The sequence below is a fragment of the Uloborus diversus genome, chromosome 4 (assembly GCF_026930045.1).
Source record: "Uloborus diversus isolate 005 chromosome 4, Udiv.v.3.1, whole genome shotgun sequence".
NCBI classification, from domain to species: Eukaryota; Metazoa; Arthropoda; class Arachnida; order Araneae; family Uloboridae; genus Uloborus; species Uloborus diversus.
The window spans coordinates 6,755,680-6,782,762 of NC_072734.1; the positions used below are offsets into that span (position 1 = coordinate 6,755,680).

Consider the following 27,083-nt stretch of genomic DNA (forward strand, 5'->3'; position numbering starts at 1 on the left):
TAGTAGTTTTTAATATTTCGATATTTATAAGCATTTCTGAACTGTTTTCTTTTGTGTTATTATTTATTATAGTAATTTAAGCTTTATAAACAATCGGCCAATAGCGCTTTTTACCGATCCAGAAAACCGGGAAATTCCGATATCCGGGATAGCAATGGTCCCGAACTTCCCGGATAATTGGTTCTCTACTGCACGTTGTTTGTTATTATTTTGTTATAGATAGGATCAGCGAGAACGCGCCTCTTACTACCCGGCGCTTTCTGACTTTCTACCTACAGAGGTCGCCGCTAATTTGAATCACGTTTGTTCTAAACAGTTTTAATTCCACAAAGCGAATGATTCAAAAAACCTGGATTTGATCTGTTTTAGACAATTTGATTCATTAAAGCGGTTGATTCGATTAACCGGCGTCCACTGTATTACAAACGTTTCCGCTTCAAGATCATCCGCCATCTCTACGCGCCCAAGGTTTTTAAAATTTAGAATATCAATTTTTAATCATTGCTGATTGCTCATCGATGTCGCACCACTGTTACTCACCAACAGTTTTGTTTCAAAGATCACCACTAGTGCGCAAGGGCGCCCACATAAAGGGAAAGGGGGTCTTGAGTCTCCCCCCCCCCCTGAAATTAGAACTTCCTTGCTTTTTAGTACTTTTTTTCTTTGCAAAAATGTAAAAACATTTCTTCTCCATCCAGAAATGAATAAATTATTAAAAATGTCAAATTTTAATGACTCTAATCTGTCTTGAAATCGGTTTCCACGGGGAAAATATTTGAGCCCCCCCCCCCCCCTTGGCAACTTTGCATATGGGCCGTCCATGCTAGTGCGGTTATCCATTTACCCCGACTGACCCTGTATTGTTATGCAGGCGTATTTGTGGAGAAAACCGCATGTAGCGTATTTGACTTCCAAGTGTATTACGTAAAAATAAGGAATTCATAAATTGAAAATTGATTTTATTTATTCTTTTTTTTAACACAATTCAATCGCATCAACGGTTGGTCATTGATTGACACAATGCAACACTTCACAAGAAATAATCAATTGTTTTCAGTTAGGAACCTAATTCCTAGCTGGTAAACCTATTGCTCTAATACACTTTCTTTTTTTATCCCTTCATGTGGGAAACACTTCAGCAAGTTCAATACAAAAGTATTTTTACATCATACGGGGTGACCAATAAGAAACGGGAGAATAGTTTTGATTGAAATCAAAAGCAATGGTCGATGGAACAAATAACTTTTTATTGTTCGTAAAACTATATTTTTTTCATTGATACAGGGAGGGTGACCGATTTTGTTCGAAATTTCAGTGTAGATGTATAAAAAATGGATGTGGAGTGTGTGTGTCGCTTTCTTAGCCAAATTTGGTACAGAGGTCCTTTGATGCTTAGAAATTTATAGAATTTTTGGATTTTCAGAAGAAAAAAAGAAGCTAAGAGGTCTAAATTAAATTTTGAGTTGCGTGCGGAAGCAAAAAAAGTTATATTTATACAAGGGCGTGCACAAAAAATTTTGGAGCCATCACAAATGACTTTTACAGGCCCCCTCCATATTGTTTACTCCTACGTCCCTTCATATATTTTACCCCCATTTTAAAAATCTTGGCCTTCAGACTCGGGCCCGGGCCAACAGGTGTCCCTTCTCTCTCCCCCCTCCCCCCCCCCGTGCACGCCTCTATTTTTGGAGCGCAACGCTGAAGCTTAACTGTGATCAGTCACTTCGATTTTTTTTTACTTGAGAGTTCAATTCTTTCAGTTGGGTTGAATTGAATTAAATCCATAACAAATTGCTTGTCAAAACAATGTTTTAAATTTTTATCTTTTTTTTCATCAGAGTACTAAAAGTATTTAAAAATTAAATTGGGACAGGGGTTTGTTTTTACAAATATACTGAATTGATTCATATTCTTTCACAAGTAGTCACCCCGCTAACTGTTCTAAATTTATTTTTTGCGTGAAGCAAAGCTCGATATGAATGAAACTATTAGCCCGATTCTCATATTCGACGGATCAACTTCGATACTGTTTCCGAGTCGGCACGTGACGAATTTGATATCCGATTATATCTTAATTTCAGATTCTACAAACAGCATGGCTTGTGAAATGTATAAACATTTTATTTATTCCATTTGATATTTCATGTGTGTGGTGGCAATTATAGATATGTAGAATTTAAAAAAGCTGTCGATACAGATTTACGAATCGGATGTGATTTCGTCCACGTAACCAGTAGAAAACGTGCATCAACATCGATATCCAAGTAGGTCACGTGACGAATTTAGATCCGATTGGTGAATCGGATGCAATTTCGTCCACGTAACAAAGTAGAAAACGCGCATCAACATCAATATCCAAGTCGGTAACGTGACGAATATAGACCCGATTGGTGAATCGGATGCAATTTCGCCCACGTGACTGGTAGGAAACGACTGGGGAAGAAGTTCGACCGGTACGGGAATCTGTGTAATTAAAACGCGAAAAGTGTTCAATCAATCTTTCTAGCTGAGAGCATTAAAATCAAAATAAGTTTCTTCTTAATCACCCCGTAGCGAAAATAACATTCTAATTTCAGATTCTACATACAGCACAGCTTGTGAAATGTATAAACATTTTACTTATTCCATTTGATATTTCATTTGTGTGATGGCAATTATAGATATGTAGAATTTAAAAAAGCTGCCTATACAGAAATTTATGTACATAGTAATTGGAACATCAATTTTTGTTGATTCTATATGTAAGAAAAATTATTTAAATATACATTTATAACATAGACACCGACACACTTACGATGTAAACTCGCAATGCAAATTTCATATCAAAACAGCATTCCTTTCATAAAGATGATATAGCAAAACTTTTTATACACAAATAATAAAAGTTGTACACGAAACATTTCATTACAAATGAAATAATGTGTTACGGAAAAAAACGATACGTATCAATTTTTTGCTTTAAATTTTAAAGGGAGAATCGTTTTTTTTTTTCAATTATATATTTTTAAAATTCATAACTAGTACAGACAAAAACACATTAAGAGTTACAAACACATAATCAAACAATTTGCATGTTACAAAACAGCGCTTTTTACTAAATTAATTCAGGATATATATTAAGTACAAACATGCGACATATCAAAATACAATTGAGATAATTACACGTCATAATTTTTTAATTTAATTAAATTTCAAACATTTTGTGAAGAACAAATTAAATATTTTTTCAGTCAATTTAATCATCATAACAATTCTAAGACATTAACGAAAGATATACGAGTAGCACCTATGGGTGTAATACAACTGATTGAGCGAAATTATCAACACTTTTGTGTGGGAAAAGATTGTGACTAGTGAAAATCAGACTATTCTCTCGACTATCATCACTAGTCCCATTTAATATATTTTTCAAAATGTAATTTCAAATACAACCGTCATATTAATATTCAAATCATGCTTTTTTTGATTCGTTCAGATGATTAGATTAAGCAATAAAAACTTAAATGAGGAACGTCATAAATCTATGCAATCACACTTTGACTAAATTGCAAAGAAAAATAACATTATTTTACTACTGTCAGTTACATGCCCTTAAGATAACGTTCAGTTAGTTTTGGCATACCTGCCACTCCTTTCTTCCAAAAATGCAGAAGACTTTAGGTAACATTATTTTGCAATAACAAAATTAAATCAGTTGTCTAACTAGTAAGCTTTGATTGGTGCAGAACTCGCTACCAAAAAGTCGTAAAGCGGCTCCCTCCCGCCATGGCGTCATCGCTTCAGAACGAAAATCAAGTCTTCGCTTGTGATACTGCTGGATTAATGTAATTCACATAAATGTAGTATAACTAGACATGGACGTAGGGCAGTTGCCCCTCCCTAGAAGAGAACCTCTGGCTCCCACGATCTTTCCAAATATCATCAAAGATAATTTACATCAGCAATTTTAGTACCTCAATTTCTAAAAATTTTCCGTAGAGAGCCACAAAATCACTTTTTTGCCCTCATCTGACCAAAAAATAGCATAAAATGTTTTTTTTTAGGGGGAGAGAAAGACCATAATTTAAAGCTATTTCCAAGGTCCGTACTGGGGGCAACTAAGAAAACATCTTTTTGCACCTATGCTTGCCCCTTCCCTGACGGGAATCCTTGCTACGCCCATGTAACTAGATACACAACTCAGTAGCAGCAACTACTGGCCGCCATTAAACGTAGCAGGATTGGTGAATCTCGAAAGTAAACGGTCAAAAGTTTTTTGCATGTTGAACATTTTACAATAAGCAATTTCCTATTTAAATTTCACTCCAGTTTTACTTTTTTTAATTGTATTTTCAGACGATTGCCAATGGAAAAGGTTTCTCGTTATGCAACTAGTTAATACTATATCCACGGAAACACACTGGGGAGGAGGGGTATGCGGAAGACAGAGCTAAAATGTGGAAAGCTTCAGCAAAATGAGGAAGGGTTGGCAGATATGCATCTGAAAACAAGCAACGAGTCGGGCACGTAATTTATAAAAAGATCCAGGCCTAATTCTGACACATTTCGACACTAACATTACCAATCAATGAGAATCGAAATTATTTGATACAATAAAATTCCAAAGTCTCAATTCTTAAGGGTATATAACATTAGTAACAATACACATTTAAATCGTATACATAATAAAATACTCTATGAATAATAAAAAATACGGGTGATAAAACCAGGAGTTGAACACAAAAGTCTGACTAATGACCATCAGTGGCAACAAAGCCATCATTAATAGGCACAACTTCTGCAGTTTTTCAAAGTCAACAATGGTAGGACATATTTATATATATACTGAATTTCATGCAAAATTCAGACTTCCATCAAAAATGCAAGCGCTGTCAATAATACGATATTTTCAATCTTACTTGAGATCTACGTCGAAATGCATAAGTTAAAAAATACCTTTCCATGCTCCTAGTGAAGTAACTATTAAAAAGGATGATTTAGCGATAATAAGGATTGTGTTATTTAACAAAATTTGCAAGTTGAAATACTCCTTGACAGTATTTAAGTGCGCTTAGGTTTCAAATTAGCTCCAAAATACAAGTAAAAGTAGAAAAGAATTTTAACCGTGCAACCACTTTCAATAAAATGACATTTTCAATCTTACTTACGATCTACGTCAAAACGAATAAGTTAAAATTCCTCTCTTCTACCCAAGTGATAGTAAAAATGACGATTCATCAGTAATAATAATTTCATTACCTAATAATATTTATCATTCGAAATAATTCTATTCAATGATATTTAAGTGAGTTGAGGTTCTTAATCGGCTATAAAACAGAAAAGAATTTCAAAGTTTAACTATCGAGTGAGAAAAAAAATAAAAATTTCTGTAACCTAACAACTATTACCTACACCAATATATTTCATTTAAAATCGAGTTGTTCCTAATGAAGAATTCAAAACATCTTTACCTAAGGTTAAAGAGTGTGTGTGTGTGTTTTTTTTTTTTGTAACAGCCGGTTCATTACCCTCAGTCACATAAACGTCATTAAAACGTGAAATTTCTTCGTCAATTCAACTAAATAAATTGAACTTAAAATTGCAACATGGTTAGTTTGTAATTTAATTGGTTTCGAAGAGAATCAAACAAATTGCTTAGGCCAAAATAAGCCAAAGTTACAATAAGCTTTTCCAAAGCTGTGAAACTAAAATCATTCGATATCATTGCCTTGAAATTACGAAAAAACGGTAGTTTCTTATCTACCCAAAGCAATCTGAAGCGGAATCGAGATTGCCGCTTTCAGTGGCACAACGGTCATAGAAAGGGTATTAATGAATGTTCGAAATGCTATGGAACTTTTCGAAATGCTGCATGAAATTCAGTACGAAACAGTACTCTGTTTTACTTGAAGCTCCTTTTTTGTAGCTAGATGAAAAGAGCAGGCATTGTCCAAACATGAATGCAACATTGAAGTAGAATACACACTTTGTCCTTCTTTGGCAGGTGAAGGCACATGTATGCCCCCTCTGCGAGCCACCAGCTCCTAAGGTGGCACAGGCGGCATGTAAGGTGGTGGCTGCCGGTACGTAGGCGTGCCTTTAGATCTAGAGTTCTTACTATCCCTGTTTGTGGTGAAAGGGGGAGGTGGCTGGTAAGGGGGCGAAGGGTCGATGTGGAGGTCAGCGTTTGTGTTTCGAATGTTGGCCTGTTCCACCCTGTCGAGTTGAGGGGTCGAATCTCGACTGCTGACCGAAGAGCGCAGGTAGTCGGGAGGCGCCAAAGGGGGCTTCTCGTCCCTCATGATAACAGGTGGTTTGGCGGGATCCGGCTTCTCTTCCATTTCGTCACCGAGTATAATCGGCGTTCGATTCCCGATGAACGTGTTGTGGTCTTGCATGTCCAACTTGCCCTTCCTCTTCTTCCGGTACAGGAAGCAAGCCACCAGGGCGGCTATGATGAGCATCACCGCGATCACAACTGCAGGGATGATGGTGGTGATGTAGATGTCGTCGTCTGTCGTTGCAGCAGGTTCAGCTTTTTGGGTGACTGGAGGAGGCGCAATGGTGACTGAAGTGGGCGTGACTTCACCAAGGCATATCCCGAGAGGCATGGCGTCTGCTTTGATAATTTTGAAATCTGGGAGCATGGCTTCGGTCAGCTTCGAAGACAACGTCCCATCTTTGTTGATGATATTTTTAACTAGCTTATCAATTGTCTTTTTAGGACAAGGATCATGAGGTAGAGTGTTGTTGGTCCAGGCGTAAACTACCGACCCTTTACTGATCGAGCCGACCGTGATGTATCGCGGATCTGGATCATCGTACAGCTTTGCCAATTTCCACGCGACTAACACCTTTTTGCTTATATCTTTGCTAAAATCTTCATAGTCGTGGTCAATATGAAGGCTAAATTCAACGTTCCACTTTTTCGGTGGACGGGGGTGAACTTCTATGACAAAAACGTCATTAACTTGTAATCCGTGAGTGTCCACTGCTACCAACTGGTACTCGTGTCTTCCAGCGTCGCCATCGAAAGGCAGTCCATAGAGCTCCTGTGATTTGTGATCAAACTGAACCCAAGAAGATTTAGGTGGCTGAATGCTCTCGATCGTGAGAAACGTCAGAGTCAAGTATCTAGTGCTTCCGTCCTCGAAATCATAAAACGTGTCATCGGGAATTTTAAAGCGCAGAATTTCGCCCACTGTCGTATTAATCCTTTCGATTGGATTCCGAAGCATTGGCGAGAAGTTCGTATGGGTTGCCGTAGTAGAAGCTGGACTGTGACATACTCCTAAGAAGTTGACGCTGGCATCGAATATCTGAAAATCGGATCGCATAGTTTTCTTAAAAGCCTCGGAAACTTTGTTCGTGTTCTCATCTATTAGCTTATTCGTCAGTTCCGATATCTCTTCACTAGGACAAGGATAAGTTGACAGAGAATCATTCCACCAAGTAAATGTTGTAACCGGCTCCGTTGATACCGATTGGACAGCAACATGAGTTTCATTTTTATCTCCGAAATAACGCGATAATCTCTTGGCAAATTCGATGTTCCAATCGATTGTTATTGGATACTGCCACTTGTTGTATTTTAGGGTAACAGAGAACTCATGATGCCGCGCTCTGGCAGACGAATGCTGCCACACATGAATATCTAGGCGATCGTTAGTGGAAGCACCCTCGTTGTCCATAGCTTCAAGAATAAATTCATATTTCCCAATATGTTCGTCTAATGGTAAAGCATACAGCATCTGCTTCACTGGATCAAACTGAATCCAAGAAGTAGGCGGGATGGAAGTACGTTCTGAGGTCATGAAGAGTAATTTCAAATGTCTGGTATCGCCATCTTCCATATCAACAAATGTATCGTGTGGAATCTGGAATTTCCACAATTTTCCAGCGACCATAGTCAATTTCTTCACACGCTTTTCAATTGTAGGTTTGAAGTTTGGAGTTCCAGATGGTTTCTTCGTTTTCTCAACAATCTGCTTCGTTTTGGTAGGTTTGATTTCAGAGCTCTCTACATCCAAAGATGATATGAAGGTTTGAGTTGGCAATGCATCGGTGACACCAATGACTGGGGTAGGAATAATCATCGATGACATCAATCCACCAAATGGAGTATATTCTTCAGGGAAATAACGACTAGGATAGGGTTCGTCGATAACAGGGGTAACTGGAATGTATTTCGTTGGTCTGTCTGGAACAATTACCGGAGTAATTCCTAAAGGCGTTACGAAGGCAGTTTGCATTCGATGATGGTGAAGAGTTGGTGATGTCACTAAGACTGGAGATTCTCCTAGTCTGTGATGGCCCCTATCATGGCCGAATTCTCCATGGCCATGTCTATGGTGATGGGAAGGCTGCATCAAGGTGGGCGAAGCCATGGTTGGAATGATCCTCGTTTCAGGAGTCAAAGTGTCGTCTGTCGTTTCGAACTCGTCCACCCTTTCCGTTAGACGAGGCCACTGTGTTGGTAAGATACCAGGGACTGGAGTGCCACGCCCAACTTGCCTCTTCTCGCGATAGGATATTTTCGGTAAAATATTCGTGACATGCCACCCAATAACTGGATAACCAATATTATTGGCTAGAGTGCCATCTTCTGCCACTCTCTCGAGTTTGGACACTATAACTTTTTGTTCTGTAGTTATCGTCAGTGAGCATCCTATCCTCCATTCCACTACTGCACCTTTCCTAGTCAAAGTTTGAGCATTCCCCGGTCCTGCGAGAACTGCACTTAAATCTAAGCTATTTTTTTCGTTTTTGGGGGACAACTTGAACCTTTTAGCAGGGATGTTGAAATAGGAAGATAATTTTTTGAGTAGGTTGACTTTTTCGGACGTATTTAGTTCTTCAAGGTTGGTGTCAATCACCAAATTGGCAACGGTCTGACTTTCTCCATTAGCACAATATGAGAAGATTTCCCCTTCTGGCGATTTAGCTTCTGGCGAGTCATCGACGACTTCGATTGAGAATACATCTTTCGCAGATTTTCCACCTGCAATAGAAAAAAATGAAGCTTTGACAAATCACGTATATTTTACAAAGGATTTTATAATAGTTAACAATATTTGTTGAAATAAAATTCTTTACCGTATTTTCCTGCGTACAATCCACGGATTATCTTCTAAAAAAGGCAAAGTTTATGAGGTGCGGATTATACGCAGCCGCGGATATTCTGTGTCCCCCCCCCCACACACACTTAACACCAACGCATTGAACCTCAATATTTTTACAGTAGGATTCACCGATCGCGATCGTACGCCGACTGAATGTTGTTTATTTTACGAAGCATGCATGTTCTTTTTCGCAGCCTGCCTGTATGTTGGTTATTTTACGTTGCTTGAATGTTCCTCTTGGCAATTCAGGTCATGTAAAATAAGCAAGATTACAGTGAAATAGGTAGCCATTTGCACAAGATTAGACCGCTTGCTCCTTTGTCTTGACTCTTTGTTTTTCAAGTAATTAGCGTACTATAATTAAGATTTCAAGGTGAAATCATTATATTTTAGATTATATCTCAGATTAATTTTGATTATGCCTTCAAAGTAATTACTTTTTCACGTTTTTAGTTCAGTTGCTCAAATGGTATGTTATATTCAAACTTTATCTTTTTATATCGTATTATCCGCGGATTATACGAAGCTTTTTTTCTTCAGAACGATTTTAGGACCTGCGGAGTGCGGATTATAGGCCGCCCGCGGATAATACGAAGGAAAATACGGTAAGTTTATTGCATTAAGTAATGGTTAAGGAAATATAGTTATTAGGGAATTCATTGACTGATTACTAATGACAAAGAGAACTGCTTTTCACACGAAACAATATCTATTTTTTGAATAACTTTAAGAGAAAAAAAAGAGCTTCCGTATTTTTTTGTTTACAAAAGTCAAAAAGTTGACGGATTTTTATTTGACAATTTTACACAATGTTACATTTAGATGCGTTTTTGTACACTTTGTACCTAATTTTGTATTAGTTTTTCTTAAATTTTTAAGTAAAACTTTACATAAATGTTTACTAATAAGGGCGGCGGGATAAAGATCTCACACACCTCAACATTTTCATTACCTCAAAAGACATTTTTGAATACGTATGGAGCTCAAATAAAATCATGTGTGACAATTTTAGATGAAGAAAAACTCTTTATTTCAGTGGGGGAGAAATATTTCTTTACTTATGGGAGTTCTTTTCAATTCTAAGTAGGAACGTCACCGCGTGGATAGGGTACATCTAATAATAATTTCTTTCGCTGAAAAAAGGTGAGAATACATTCAACAACAACTAGTTTGCAAAATTTGATTATGAATGAGATACAACGAAACTTTTTCTTAAAGCTCTTAATAAACAGTCGACAGTGGGCGACCATTTAATTGAAAATGGCTATCAAAAAGTCCAAGGCAAAAATGGTGACCATGTGTTTTTATTTATTTATAAAAAATCATATCGTATATCATGATACAACAACACGCTTCTAATCCTGAGACGTTAAATGCGCAAGTCGACCATGCTTTGGCAACGCAGTTCGGACCAAACTCTTTTCAGTTTATTTATATATATATTTTTGCTGCACATAGTATATATTTTTTTTAAAATGGCCACCAAAAGTTAAAAGTGGCTACCATTTTTTGGGACTCTGGTAGCCAGTGACTACTATTCAGAATTCCTAATCTAAAGCTTCACCTTTTACCCTTTGTAAGTTGCTGACCACTTGCACCTCGACAGACGGTCAACTTATACAGGGCAATAACAAAAAAAAAAAAAAAAAAAAGATAAAAAGGTACAAAGTTGTAAGTTGACTGGTGGTCAACTTTAAATTGTAGTGAACTTCATAGGTTTTACGGTATTTCATTCCTCACAGTTAAAAACATCGATTCTTGCAACTGCATTCTGCATGTCACGCATTGGGTTCAATTAACATTTTATTATAATTAAACTTAGAAGCTAGTAGGGCAGCGAAGGGGAAGGATAGGGGGTGGTTACTCACCCTGAGCATTTCCTACAGCTTTGACGCTGATGTAATACTGGCCGACATCCTTTTCTAAAGGAACACCCGTAAAAGTTTGGGAGTCGTCGTCGTACGACAACCAAAGTGGCAAGCTCGTTTCTCCGGCCTCTGTCACCTGCAAAAAACAACAACCAGGCATCAGTATACTGTTCCGAAAATCCTCTTGATACAAACAAATGTAAGGTTCAAGCATCATTTACAACAGTTTCGAAGGTCACGGCTAAATAGACTCAAAAGGTTGGGTAGCAGACTAATGAATGATTATTAAGGTCTCTACACATGAGACAACGAAGTTGAATCAACTTCCGAACAGACGGTTATCGGGATGTATATTTTGAATCTCAAGCACCCATCACATAACATTAAACTCATACGGCACACCAGGCTAATGTGCCACTACCACTCTCATCTCGATGGTGCGAATCAACTTTTCAGTCGATTCAAATCATCGAGACTTTGCTAGGCGTTCGCTCCACACATGAGTGAACTAGTTGAGTCAACTCGGTTCAGTTTTAACAGCGTCCTGGAGCAGCTGCTCGAATCAGTTCGGCTTTTTATAAGAAAAGTTGATTCAACTAACTTTCCTCGTGTGTGATATATATGCTGAAAACAATTTTATTTTCAAACATTCTTAGCATCGCTGAAAACGGTAGAATGCTGCATAGGCATGACACTTTTAGGCATTTATTTGTACTTTATTCCCGGAATTATAAACTTAAGCTTTTAATTGTGATACATTCGAACATAACGATCCATTATGCGTCATAATATGAAGAATCAACTAGCTAAAAAGTTTTCATGTATTTAAAAATTATGATTTGTACATGTTGCGGACATGACAGTATGATCACACCCGCAACACGTACACATCAATATTTAAGTGCAAATCTTAGGACATTAATCTTCTTTACTAATAATAAAGCTGAAAGTCTCTCTGTCTGTCTGGATCTCTGTGACACGCATAACGTCTAGGCCGTTTGGCCGATTTTCATGAAATTTGGCACAAAGTTAGTTTGTAGCATGGGGTGTGCACCTCGAAGCGATTTTTCGAAAATTCGATGTGAATTCCGAAATTATCATAACGTGGAACCGTAACATGGGCACAAGCCAATTGGCGAGAAAATTCACCATACATTATTTGTAAATATACAGGCAAACCAAAAGACCTTTTAATTTTATATTACGGGCAAAGCCGTGCGGGTACCACTAATACTTTATATTGTGATACATAATGGTTCCTTATGTTCAAATATATCCCAATTAAAAGCCAAAGTTTAAAGTTCCACGAAAGATGCGTCACACCCGCGTAAATGGATTGAGCAAGTATTTGGTACGGGATAGTAATAAAATTTTAATTAATGAATCATTTTTTAAAAAATGCGAGAATTTTACGGTTTAGAAATGAAAAAAGGATACCACCCCAGGCAGAGGCGTAGCCAGGATTTGCGTTAGGGAGGGGCAAGCAGAGGCGCAACAAGATAGTGCATTTTAGCGCTCCTCTCCCCCCCCCCCCATTACAGACCTCGGAAATAGCTTGAAATTATGGTCCTCTACTCTCTAAAAAAAACATTTAATGCTATTTTTGGCCAGAAGAGGGCACGAAACGCGCTCATGTGGCTCTCCCATGGAAATTTTTCGGAATTGAAGTCAGAAAATTGCAATTTTAAGTTATCTTTGGTGACATTTGGAAACAATGTAAGAGTCATAGGTCCTCTTCTAGGGAGGGGCAGTTGCCCCTCCTCTGGCTACGCCCATGGTCCCAGGTAATCAACATCCCCAATCAGTGGACAGACAGCATTATCCAGTTGTTTTCTAATGATGTATACAAGGAAATTAAAACCAACTTATCTGAGACTTTTATTATTATTATTATTATTATTAGCTATTCATCCACAAGGAGGTGTTACTGACTGATCGATCCACCCTTCTTTAAAAAACAGTCAACTGTTTAATCATTCGAAATCTGAAACAGAGATTTCTGAGGAACAAAAAATATCTAGGCAATATTTTTCAACCCATTAAAAATGACCTTAAGTATCAGTTTTCAAAAGGGGTTGCCCATAAAATGATGTCAAGCTCTGGCGGGGGGTGGGGGTGAAATCACGAGTTTGTGACAAGGGAGAGGGAGGGGGTAACAAGATATGTGCCCACTTTTTTTTAAAAATAAAATATGCTTATGAAATATAACTTGACGTGACAAAGTGCAGTGGGTAAAATGAAGTGTGACACAAAGGGGGGGGGGAGTACAAGAAAGTGTGACATCACACACATTTTTGCTGAAGTAAAGAATTCTGTTCGTAATTATGTAATATCGAGTGAGCGTGACAGGGTTCGGGGAGGGGGTAAGGTAATGTGCGACACTATGGAACACGGGGGGTGGGGGGATCAAAATGTCTTTTAAAAAAAGTGTTTCATTTATGGGACATTAAATACAGTGGAGCGCCGAATAATCGGAAAAGGTGAGAATTTCGGCAGATCCGGTGACATACATGGTAAACTTTATTAAAATGTTCCCACATAATCGTTCGGGCTAGAGGGTGTTGCTCCCCCTCCCTCTTTGGTGAAAACCTGGTCTACTGCAAATAGTTTATTTCAAATGCCTTCACACCCACAAGCTCACAAATTTTGCATGGAAAATGGATTCCTAGTAAAAGTCAAAACACATATTTGCATTTTCTTTTGTTTTTTCGTATTTATTTAATTTTTACGTAGCTGATTTTACTGTTACTTTTTCGTACAAAAACATTTGTTTCTCATCTTGCCTGCAAATGAATATCTTTTCTTAGGCTTGCCAGATTTCTGAAATGTTCAACCGGGACAACCGAATGTCCCCCCCCCCCCCCCATCCCCAACACACGAGTAACCACAAAGGGTACAAACCCCTGGATGGTTTTTAGGGTGTTTTAGAGGGTAGTTTTTTTCAATGCTATGAATAAATAGTTATATGAACCTAAACCAGGGGTAATAGTGAATTATACAAGCACACACATACAGGTAAATGTAAAAATTTTATTTCCTACATGTTAATGTTTATAAGTTACTTTAGTAAGAATTTCTTACTAATTTTTACTTCTTTAGTCACTTTGAATGAGAACAAACATTTTAACAATATCTTCATGTACTTTTCATTGGCCAGCACTTTTTTTTAGAAAGTCTTTTTGGTTTTAATCTTGTAAAAATCCTGACAACCAATCCGATATTAATTTTTCCAAGTCAATGTTTCAAATAACAGAATAATTTTTCTAAATAATCTTTCACAGTTAATTATTTTTAGACTTTTTTGGTCATTTGTCATCAAAGTCATCTTTTACCGGGACTTGAAGAAAACCGGCCGGGACGCCGGGATTTTGTCTGAAAACCGGGACAATTCCGGTAAAACAGGGACGTCTGGCAAGTCTATCTTTTCCTAACATTTCGTGTCATAACATTTGAAGCTAATGTCAGTTGCACACAACCTGTTTGCAAATATTCATCGAATGAGGGATAGATCGTGGGATTTCAGGCCCCTTTATCTTGTCTCTTTTTTAGGTTTACAGTTAAGTCAATTTAAAGTTGAGAAACTTTTAAACTGAATCATCACGGTCACAAGTTAAGCTTGCGCCATCTAGTGAACTGCTTCAAAAGTTTTGTTATTGAAATTGTTTATTATTTGGGATAATTTAGTATTTAAATTTAAATAATTTCGAGATATGACGCAACTCATTTAGTACAAAATTCAAGATCTCTGATTGGGAGAATGCAATGATACAGGGGAGCGCTCTCATTGGCTGTCTGCAAAGCCGGTTGGCCACTTTTCAGGGAATTGTTATTAATTTTTAATTTTTTAGTTGAAAAAATCGGTAATTAATGAGATATTTATTACTAGTGGTAATTAAAGAGAAAGGTCGAGTTACCATAGCAAAATTCAGTATGGTAGTGTTGCAGTGATGTTAGAACGTGGAGGGACATTCATTTTTCCAGTTCTTGTATTATTGTTTTGATAGTGGTTGTTAGAGTTTGTAGAAGAGGATTTTCAGGAATGTTTGGGACATTATTAGTATTTTCAGTTTGAGGGAATTCTAAAGTCCTGGGAATAGTGTTTTCATTTTTATTTTTTAGATTTTTCTTAAATCTAATTTTTTCAATAATTGCCAGTCTAGCCGGACAATTTGAATAATTTGCAGTGGGTTGAGCACCACAATTGATGCATTTGGGGTTTTTTTTTTTTTTTTTGTATTGCTTTTGCTGCAATTTGATGTTTTGTGTTCCCCAGCGCATACTAAGCAAACTGGAGGACGATTACATCCGAATGAAGAGTGGTTATATTGCTGACAGTTCCAGCATTGTTTGACATTATTTTGCATATTTTTATTACGCCCGTGATCCATTCATTCTATTAAGACTGCTCAGGAAGCATCCAACAAATCACGCAGCATTTAACGAACTCGGAAAGCCGAGATAAGCGAAAGTGTTTCGAAAAGTAGTTCGTTTTTTACTTCTGCAATTCTTTGAGAAAAACGCCTCGCCGCCTAAACGTGCATCGACCCCTTCCCAGTGCAGAGGAGAGCCGTTGAAAGAAGACATGGCTGGCACCCAGAGTCTTAATTGGACGAAGCGTGGGCGGTAATAAGAACATTCCCGGCTCTCGTGCGGGAGATGACTTTCGCTATGCGCAGTGGGGAGTTGTTGCAATACCAGATCGAAAAAAATGCAATTCTGGTATTCGGTATTTTTCAAAATTACCATTTTTTTAACATAAAAAACTTGCTTCGGTGCCATATTTTTAATTTTATTAAACAGGGGTGATTGTGTTCCGGTATTTTACCGAATTTCCGGTATTTTCGGACGTATTTCCGGTATTTTTATGTCCGAAAATACCAGAATTATGTTTTTTTTGTTGTTGTTATGCTTTTATCTCCCTACCTCCACATTTTTTTAAAATTATATAATACTCATAAAATATACATGCAAGTGCCTTAAGATGGACACCTATCCCTTAAGATGGACAAATGTCAAAATAATTTGTATAACACCAACTCGTAACTTTGTAATCCATTAAAAATTTAATCAAATGTACACACAATATTTTGACTCAGAACTATTTAATAATATGGCAAAGGTGCACTTAAGTAATAGGGACCAAAGATTCCCCCCCCCCATTCTTGCTTTGAAACTTTCAGGTATTTTTTGATGAACTCACAATCACCCCTGTTTTATGCAAAAAGTAAATAAATGTAAATGTTACCGTTAGGGGAAACTATTCTTTGCAATTTAAAATATTTCGGCAAATGAATAAAAAAGACATTCAATTACATTTAACAGTATAATGGGATCGTTTCCGAAATTATAAAAGTATTTTTTTCTGAAAGAGCATGCTTAAAAACATAGGATTTGACCATTTTTTAAAATAATTTGGACAAAGTTTAATATTTTTTAAAAGTTATTTTAGGATTAATTTGTTTTTATGCTTCTGCACCTGACATCACAAGTGATGAAGTGTCATTCACTGATGCCATTAACGCAGAGCGCAATATTTAATTCGCTTTTTTACTCACATGTACTGGCAACGAAAGGTTGATAGCAAGCGTAGAATGCAACATTTATTTCGCTTCTTAGTTATCAAAGTGGAATCGCGGTAGACAGCAAGCGTCAGCATTCAGCTCGCCAGTGGAGTAGCAGCGCCTTAGTTATCACTTGTGACGTCATAAAAATCATGCCTTCTTTGAAAAATCGGACATTTTTAAAAAAATAATTAAAAACTAAACGCTTTGAAAATAAAAGTTTTTCCTCGCTCTATGTTTTTTTTTTTTTTTTTTTGGCCCGTTCTATCAACTTCAGTGACTAAAAGTACTACTTACTTTCGTTTTTGGAAACGATTAAAAATCTTGTCCCACTGAACTAACTAACGACAGAGCAAGAACCATAAAAGCTAACAAAATGGATAGTGAAAAAAAGGATATTACTAAAAGCTAAAAAAAAAAAAAAAATAGTTATTTTTTCGGGTAGAGTGTGCACTCACGTTGGCTGACACTGGTTTGGAACAAACAAGAAATAATTTTAACAAACTGCATTTAAATATCAAATTTGAGTTTTCATATTTATTTAACCTTTAAAAAATGCATTTTCTAATCTTTTCCATCGTGAGTGAATCATTAATTTAAAAATAAGATTTCATAAGAGCCTCAGAATAAAAATGAAATTCTTCGAATTAATGTACAATTTTTTCTTGCAATGTGCAATCAACGGGGTCGTTTCCCAAATTTTAAAAGTATTTTTTTACTTCCTTTTACAAAAAAGGAAGTATTGTATTCGCGAAAAAATTTTCACCCAAAAATCGCCCTTAATTTCCATTTTGCTCACCCCCAAATGAATGTTGAGTTTTTTTTTCGATTCGACCACATGCGGAAAAGTGCCTAAGAATGTATAGACACGCGAAATATCCATTTTGACCATCACCGAGGTAATTACAACGACTTTTCTCGTGACGTCTGTATGTATGTGCGTATGTGTGTATGTGCGTATGTGCGTATGTATCTCGCATAACTCAAAAAATGGTATGTCCTAGAAAGTTGAAATTTGGTACATAGACTCGTAGTGGGGTCTAGTTGTGCACCTCCCCTTTTGGTTGCTTTCGGATGTTCCTAAGGGGGTCTTTTGCACCTTTTTGGGGGGAAATCATTGTTAATATCAATGCAAACTTAAGTGGTGTTACAATTTGGCGGACACTTGGCGATATATCGCCAGTCTTTTGGTCGCCAAGTTTTGTCGCCAACTTGGCGGAAAATTTGGCGATTTTTTTTTATCTGGTTTTTAATTTGGCCATCGTTTTTAATATTTAGAGATTAAACTATTGAATCACATTAAAATTGCCAATAACTGGGAAAATGACATTAAAATGGAGTAAAAGGAAGTCATGTGAGGCACACATCAGCTCGTTCTGAAAGAGCATGCTTAAGAGCCATTGTCTGTAAGGATCAGGCAGGTTGTGATTGTTGACATTTTTAATTTTCTTTATTTTTGCAAATGTTGTTCCTTATCATGAATGTAATGTTTGTGCAAAATATCAGCTTTGTCTTCCTTACCGTTTTTGGGAAATTAAATTTTTACTTTCTTCTATATCTAATATATAGAAGAAAGTATTGGATTCGTGCAAATTTTCGAATTTCGAATTTTGACGGATTCGAACGTTTTGAGGTGTGCTGAGTCCATTTCGACTATTTTTGGAAAATGTCTGTCTGTCTGTGTGTGTGTGTGTATGTGTGTGTATGTATGTGTGTGTGTGTGTCACGTCTGTGTGTGACCAGTTTTTTGTGGCCGCTCTACAGCAAAAACTACCGCATGAAATCGAACGAAATTTGGTACACATATGTGCCCGTATGTGAACTTGTGCCCATTGGTTTTTGGCGCGAATTCTACCAAGGGGGGTGGAGGAATGGGACGTTTTTTGAGTTACGCGTGCTTGCTATTCCTCAGGAAGTAAGTGGCGGAATCAAACAAAATTTGGTCCATATGTTGCCATTAACAGGAACAGGTGCTGATTCAATTTTGGTGTCAATAGCTCAAACGGGGGTTGAGTTATAGAACGTTTTTTGTCGTCAATTGTGACTGCTGTATCTCAAGAAATAACGAACGGAATCAAACAAAAATTTTTTGACAAGTAGCCCTTAGTGGGTATAAGAGCTGATTTTATTTTGGTGTCAACAGCTAAAAAGGGGGTAGCGCAATCGCCCGTTCTTTTTTTTCCATTGTGAGTGCCCTATCTCAAGAAGTAATGCTACGTTCTGGTTGAAATTTGGAATATATGTGAATCCATACGTAAACAGGCTTTGGTTCAATTTTGACTCCAATCGCTCCAAGAGGTGTTGATTTTTTTTTTTTTTTTTTTGCGAATAAAAAAAAAATAGTTTTATTAATGCAACAATAAGAAAGATAAATCGTAATAGATTGTCGTCTGCGTATTTCTCGTGATTTTAATTGTATGGAAATGATCGGAAATATTATCTCAATGATTTAAAATTTTTAACTGTTGCCATCTTATGTTTGTTATAAATAAAATATTTGTAATTAATTCAAGTAAGGCTTTTAAAGTAACTTTCAATTTTAGCTCTTTGTTTTGTTTTTACAATAATTCAGGCATTGGGATGGTCGTCAAGTTTTTGCATGTGTAATTTTGTTTTTGTTAGGAATATTGCTTCCTCGTCAAGCATGGGGGGGGGGGGGATCAGAAAAAGGAAAAATATAGAAGAAAGTTTCGTGATGGCCACAACATACTAGTTTAATTTAGGGGGCGTGGCACATTTTTGCGTGTTTTTCAAATTTGCAGATTTTTAAAGTTCTTGTTGCTTTAAGCGCCCCTATAATGACATGGATTTTTAAAATCCTATACTATTATATGGTCTTCTTAGATACTATTACAGCTGTCAAATCGGTGTCAAATCGTGTGCGACGGCCACGAACTCCGTTTAAAAATTACCGAAAATGAATTTTTTTCTATATTCAAGGCCAATTTTCTCAAAGCGCCTTCATGATGACACCAACATTTTTAGATCATTTTCTAGCCACACTTACATACATCAAAAATATGTATCAAAATCGGTGTCACTATAAGGGCGCCAGAAGATATTGGAACTTTTATTCGATAAATTTCACAAAAACACAAATATTTAAAATCTAACTACAACTGTCGCCCTCATAGCAGCGATCTGATACTAAATTAGGTTGATAACCAACATGTTTGTCTAACATTTGCGCAAAAAAAATCGGTGTCACTCCTATTATTTTTGAAAATATAATCGTTCGAAGTTAGTACGTTATGGCGTTTTTTTATATTTATTTATTTAATCTTTTCACACCCCAGATAGTTTTTTTGAACATATTTATTTTTAATTTAATACAAAAATGTGTATCTTTTAACATAAACAGCTTTGGGCAGTAAGAGCGTCTTTTTCTTGAATAGAAAATGCCCGTTTTGATATAGGTACAGGCAGATGTATTGTGCATAATATGTCTAGATTATCATACCAATACTCATCTTGTTTTTTCGGCCAAACAAATCTATTTATTCCAATTGTTCTTCACATACATTTGACCTCAACTCGCAAATGGATTTTATACGAAAGATGTATAGAGAGAAGCTATTACAAACATCTTATATAAATGTTTCAAATTTTCAACTAATAAATACCCCTGCATTGCCAAAAGTTCAATTTAATGAAATTGGATGGTCCCTATCTTTACGAGCTCAGTTCAAGTTCACTTCAAAGCAGAAGGAGTATTTGTAAGAACAATTTACGATTGGTGAAAATATTAGGAAAAAAATAACATCCCTGTCAAGTTGCACACTAGATGAGAAATGCAGTTCGTACGGTGAAAAAAACTGTTCGTTGCTTCAGAGTATTGTACTATGAAACAAATCCTATCCTTTTTTTTCGATGGAAGAAACAAAAAAAACGAATGCATTCTCAATACATCAAATGAGAATATTGAAGAAAGCGAACATTCAGAATCTGAAACTGAATTTGAGGATAACGTAGAACAAAATGAAGAAAAACATTAAGAATCAAGTCAAACTAATTTCAGAAAGACGGTCATCTCTTATTGAAAACTGCTAATTTTGTAGCACTAAAGCATGGAAAAACATGGTATCCCAGAAAAAGAGTAGAAGTTGACCGTTTGCAAGTTTATGTCAAATGCATGTCCAAGAACAATTGGAATAAATAAATTTGTTTAGCCGGAAAAAAACAAGACGAGTATTGGTATATATAGTCTAGATATGTTATGCACAATAGATCCACCTGGTACCTATATCAAAACGGGCATTTTCTATTCAAGAAAAAGGACTCTCTTGCTGCCCCAAAGCTGTTTATGTTATAAGGTACACTTCTTTGTATTAAATTAAAAATAAATGTGTACAAAAAAAAATCTGGGTGTGAAAATATTAAATAAATAAATATAAAAAAAAAAAAAAAAAAACGCCATAACGTACTAACTTGGAACGATTATATTTCCAAAAATAATAGGAGTGACACCGATTTTTTTGTGTGCAAATGTTAGACAAACATGTTGGTTATCAACCTAATGTAGTATCAGATATCTGCTATGAGGGCGACAGTTGTAATTAGATTCTGAATATTTGTGTTTTTGTGAAATTTATTGAATAAAAGTTTCAATATCTGCTGGCGCCCTTATAATGACACCGATTTTGATACATATTTTTGATGTATGTAAGTGTGGCTAGAAAATGATCTAAAAATGTTGGTGTCATCATGAAGGCGCTTTGAGAAAATTGGCCTTGAATATAGAAAAAAAATTCATTTTCGGTCATTTTTTAAACGGAGTTTGTGGGCGTCGCCCTCGTAGTGTCACCGATTTGACAGCTGTAACAGTATCTAACAAGACCATATAGTAATATGGAATTAAAAAATTCATGTCATTATAAGGGCGCTTCAAGCAACAAGCACATTAAAATCTGCAAATTTGAAAAACCGGCAAAAATGTGCCACGCCCCCTAAACAAAAAAAAAAATGTTTTCTCAAAAATGGTGAGCCAGACAAAGCTCAAATTTCGGATTTACATTACATTTATGATAAGGAACAACATATGTGAAAATAAAAAAAATTAAAAATGTCAACAATCACAAATGCTTTAAACTGCCTGATTCTTACAGACAATGGTTCTTAAAAGCATAGGATCTCACCATTTTTTAAATAATTTATTCAAGTTTAATATTAAAAAAAAAAATACTTAAAATCGGAGCGCGTTCATTGTTTACACTTCTGTCGTGTGACATCACAAATGATGAAATGCCATTCTGCGTTGCCATTCAGAGAACAAAATATGTAATTCGCATCTTTACTCACGTGCATTGGCAACGATAGGGTTGATAGCAAGCGTAGAGCGTAATTTTATTCGCTGCTTGATTATCATAACGTGGAAACGTAGTAGAAAGATGCGCCAAATTCCATCATTTGTGGCGTCATAAAGACCACGACTTGTTTGAAAAATCGGACATTTTAAAAAATTAATTTAAAAAATAACTGTTGGGAAAATAAAAGTATTTTCTGGGTCCATGTTATTATTTTTTGAGCAATCACGATTGCATATTGCTTTCATTTGACTGTTTTTGGCGTCCTATCATTTTATTTTCCCACCGAAACCTTCCGCACCATCACCGTCGACCGGCTCCTCACGATGCTGCTCCTATAGCGAAAGCAGTCTCCAGGTTGCATCCATGTCCTACACACACGCGCATACATACACAACTGCACACACACACAAACACATACTTACACATACATACAACAACACACACACATAAACACATACACCTATACACAAACACACACAAAAAAACACACACAACAACACACATACACCTACACACATACACACAAAAACACACATACACCTACACATATACACACAAAAACATACGCACACTCATACACACAACTACCCACACATTCATGCCTGCACACAGACACAAACACATATGCCTACACATACATACACATGCCCCCCCCACACACATTCATACACACAACTACCCACACATTCATGCATGCACACAGACACAAACACATATGCCTACACACACATACCCCCCCCCCCCCACACGTTCATACACCTACCCACTCACTTATGCCAGCACACAGACACAAACACACATGCCTACACACACATACCCCCTACACACTAACACACATACCCCCTACACACAAACACACATACCCCCTACACACAAACACACATACCCCCCCACACACAAACACACATACCCCCACACACAAACACACACGCCTACCCTACATACACACACTCGTGATTGCGAAAAACATAATTTGAATTCAAGATGTCAAAATTCAAATTAATTTTTCTTTTTTTTTTTTTTTGCTTATTCTATCAATTTCAGTGACTAAAAGTACTACTTTTGACTGAAGGAAACACTTGTGAAGTTCAAAATCAGTGGTATTGCCTCTTCCTGTAAAACGTTTTTCCTTACGCAAGAGCTAGTCAATGGCAGTAAAAACAACTTCACTTTCGCAACGGTCATTTCGGTAGGTTCGATTTCTAAAATTAGAGCATTACTAGTTTCACACAGACTAGAAATACGAAAAAAAAAAAAAACATTGATATTCAATCTTAATGAAGTTATTGTTTGGAAACTTCTCTCGAACGCTGACTAGGAAGTCGTTCTACATTATAATATTCTTTCCATATAGTAGTTAAATGATAGGAATCTTACGATGTTATGAAACAAAACTGGAGATCTTTTAGGCATTATTAAAATTTCATTTTTTTAGCTCAAAGTTGCATTACTAACTGCATAACTCTATTTTATTGCGTTTTTTACTCACTTTAAAGGTTATTTTTCTGACAAAAAATTAAGAAATAAATAAAAATTAAAAAATTCTTCATTAAGAACAAAAACCGGTTGTTTTTTCTCGGATCTCCCGATTTTTCGTGCTACTGTTAGCTTTTCTTTTTCTAGTTGTGGGTGGGGGAGGGAAGCATATTATCGCCAAAAATATAAATTTGTCGCTAAATATGTAAAAAATGCAAGAACAGAAGGCTAACCGTGTTTTTGCAAATGTGAAAATATTCATTTGTGTGAATAAAAAAATATTTTTGAATTTTCAAAGCATATTTTAGGAATTTTAGTACATAATTTTATGATTTTATCGTGCATATTGTAATGCAGGTTTTATTCATACGCACAATTTCTTAATTTTGGTTAACTATCCGATAAATTAGGAGTTTGTTTTCAGCTTTATGCCAAAAGATGCAGTAACACTATTAAAATATGAGTAAAGAAGTTTGAAATAGAGAAACTGTGTATTAAAACCACCTTGAATGGCTATAACACTATTCATAGCAATAAAAATGCAGTTTCTTTATGTAGTTAAGACTAAAACGAGCTGATGTGTGCATCACATGACTTCCTTTTACTCCAATTTAATGTGATTTCCCCATTATTGGCAATTTTAATGTGATTCATAAGTTTACTCTCTAAACATCACCAACAATGGCCAAATTAAAACTAGATTTTAAAAAAAAAACGACAAATTTGTCGCCAAGTTGGCAACCAAAAGACTAGCGATATATCGCCAAATGTCCGCCAAATTATAACACCACTTGAGTTTACATCGACATTAATATTGACTTCCCCCAAAAAGGGGCAAAACCCCCCTTTAGAAACACCCGAATGCAACCAAAAGGGGAGGTGCACAACTAGACCCCACTAAGGGTCTACGTACCAAATTTCAACTTTCTAGGACATACCGTTCTTGAGTTATGCGACATACATACGCAAATCCGCACATACATACGTACATAGGGACGTCACGAGAAAAGTCGTTGTAATTAACTCGGGGAATGTCAAAATGGATATTTCGTGTGTTTATACGTTCTTAGGCACTTATCCGCGTGTGGTCGAGTTGAAAAAAAAAAAAAAAACGCAACATTCATTCGGGGGTGAGAAAAATGGAAATTAAAGGCCGATTTTTGAGTGAAATTTTTTTCGCGAATACAATACTTACTTTTTTGTAAAAGGAAGTAAAAAACAGTCTCGCTTTACTTTTGTATAGCTAAAAGTAATTTCAGAAGTACCAAAATACCTCTTTCATCCGGAGAAAGCAAAATGTTCCATCTATTTAAAATGGAACATAAAATTCCATTTAACTGCCTCAGTTAAAACTAGCTAAAATCATAATAACAAAAATCTTACACAAGATAATTGCACAGAAAAGTACCAAAATAACACAACTTCCGATTTCGAACGTGGAATGCAAAGTTAATATTCCGGAAGGAAATTATAGTGAGAGAAATCCTTCCGAAAAAAATCTTTTTTGAATATTTGCACGTGAGAGTTATCAACAATACTGTTTCGCAAACAATGGCTTTAAAAAAATGTCCAAATGAAAGAAACATCTGGCTTTGTTCCAGTTAACTTCTACTTTTAACTTATTTTTAAACATTGAAAGCGTGCGCTGGCGAATTTGGTCGCCTGCCAAATAGCCGATAGATGCTAAAATATCACCTAAGAACGTGCCAAGGACAAAAACTTCAACTTTCACGCCCCGATTCACTGAATGAAGGCGAACGTTACAACTGAATCTTTTTAGTCAGATGAAAGTGATACATTCTAAATTGTTTACAGCTGAAAATAGATCGTGAAGTTTCGCATAAAATCAGTTTAAAAAAAATTATAATAATTTGAATTTTGACCTCTTGAATTCAAATTATGTTTTTCGCAATCACGTGTGTGTGTGTGTGTGTGTATGTAGGCATGTTTGTTTATGTGTGCGTGGGGGGGGGGTGTTTGTGTGTAGGGGGTATGTGTGTGTAGGCATGTGTGTTTGTGTCTGTGTGCAGGTGTGAGCGTGTGGGTAGTTGTGTGCATGAGTGTTTGTGTGTAGGTGTGTGTGTATGTATGTGTTTGAGTGTGTGTATGTATGTGTTTGTGTGTGTGTGTGTGTAGTTGTGTATGTATGCGCGTGTGTGTAGCATATGGACGCAACCTGGATACGGCTTTCGCTATAGGAGCAGCATCGTGAGGAACCGGTCGACGGTGATGCTGCAGAGGTTGCTGGCGGGAAAATAAAATGATAGCACATCAAAACAGTCAAGTAAAAACAATAAGCAATCGTGATTGCTCAAAAACATTGAAAGTGTGCGCTGGCGAGTTTGGTCGTCTGCCAAATAGCCGATAGATGCTAAAATATCACCTAAGAACGTGCCAAGGACAAAAACTTAACTTTCACGCTCCGATTCACTGAATGAAGGCGAACAGCTAAACGATACAACTGAATCTTTTTAGTCAGATGAAAGTGATACATTCTAATTTGTTTACTGCTGAAAATAGATCGTAAAGTTGCGCATAAAATCAGTTTAAAATGATCTTTTTAACGATAAGGCGAGTGTGTTTTGAATGATGAGATGGGATCTGTTGTAAAATGTATTCCCTTTCTTTCAACCGTTAGTTGTTCTGTGGATTTGTGTAAAATAAAGCGTTGTATTTACGTCTGTTCTTAATGTATGAGCGGATATATTTTTAACACCTCTACAAACGCATTTCATGCATTGATTCGAAATATTTAATCAAGCGTATTCGCAACTCCAGAGCTTGAATACGCTACCTTACGGTGATTAATAATACTAAAAAAAAGGTAAAACATTCCATTCCACGTGTTTTCTTTGTGGTAAATTACATGCTTTAGACAGTTTATGATGTAATGTAATTTCAGAAAAACAGAAAAGAAAGCTTCCCACAAACACAAAGAAAAATTACTGTCATTCACTAAGCGTCAAAGCAAGTTATAACTTACGGCATTTGCTTGTTTTACCTTTTTCATCCGCCATTAGACAGTGGCTGCAGCGCCCCCTGTAGTTTATTGGAGTTGCGAATTTACAAATGTTGTGTAATCAATTAAGATTTAGTGCCGTGGAAAATGGGGGGAAAAACAGAAAAATAAATAAATAAATAAAGTAAATTTAAAATGTCAAAATTAAAGTGGAAAATGTATCTTCTTTCTCTGCCGTGATTCCAATTCATCGTAAGAAAGTTAGTTTGTTCATGGAAATGTTTACTTGTATTATGATGGTATTCACCCTTTTCGTTTTATCATCCAAAGTGAATTTCAGTCCTATAAAAATGTTAAGGAGTATTTTCATGGCTTGATAGGGATTTCAAAATTCGTAACAGAATATTGTCGCAAAAATATCTTTCATGCAGAGTCACCCCCTTCCCCTCCAAAACTGCAAATAATATTACAAAAGAAAAAGAACTGATGTGTGGTGCATCACATGACCTCCTTTTACTCCAATTTAATTTCATTTTCTCATTACTGGCAGTTTTAATATGATTCAATAGTTTACTCTCCAAATACCACCAACAATGGCCAAATTGGAACCAGATTTTAAAATAGAAAAAATTTAAAAGAAAAGTCGCCAAATTTGCCGCCAAGTTGGCGATAAAACTTGGCGACCAAAAGACTGGCGATATATCGCCAAGTATCCGCCAAATTACAACACCACTTGAGTTTACATCGAAATTATCAATGATTTCCCCCCAAAAAGGGGCAAAGACCCCTTTTGGAGCATATGAATGCAACCA

The 27,083-nt window shown here is 36.4% G+C and overlaps 1 protein-coding gene across 1 annotated transcript in view; it reads right to left on the reverse strand.

Moving 5' to 3' along the window:
• Positions 1-942: 942 nt before the first annotated feature.
• The window catches only part of LOC129220320 (dystroglycan 1-like), a 159,097-nt gene continuing 132,956 nt past the window's right edge, over positions 943-27,083 (reverse strand). The window contains exons 2-3 of the mRNA XM_054854720.1: positions 10,970-11,105; positions 943-8,980 (exon numbers count right to left, since the gene is read on the reverse strand). Coding sequence (XP_054710695.1) covers positions 6,024-8,980; positions 10,970-11,105 — 3,093 coding nt within the window. The 3' untranslated portion in view covers positions 943-6,023. The remainder of the gene's footprint in view (positions 8,981-10,969; positions 11,106-27,083) is intronic.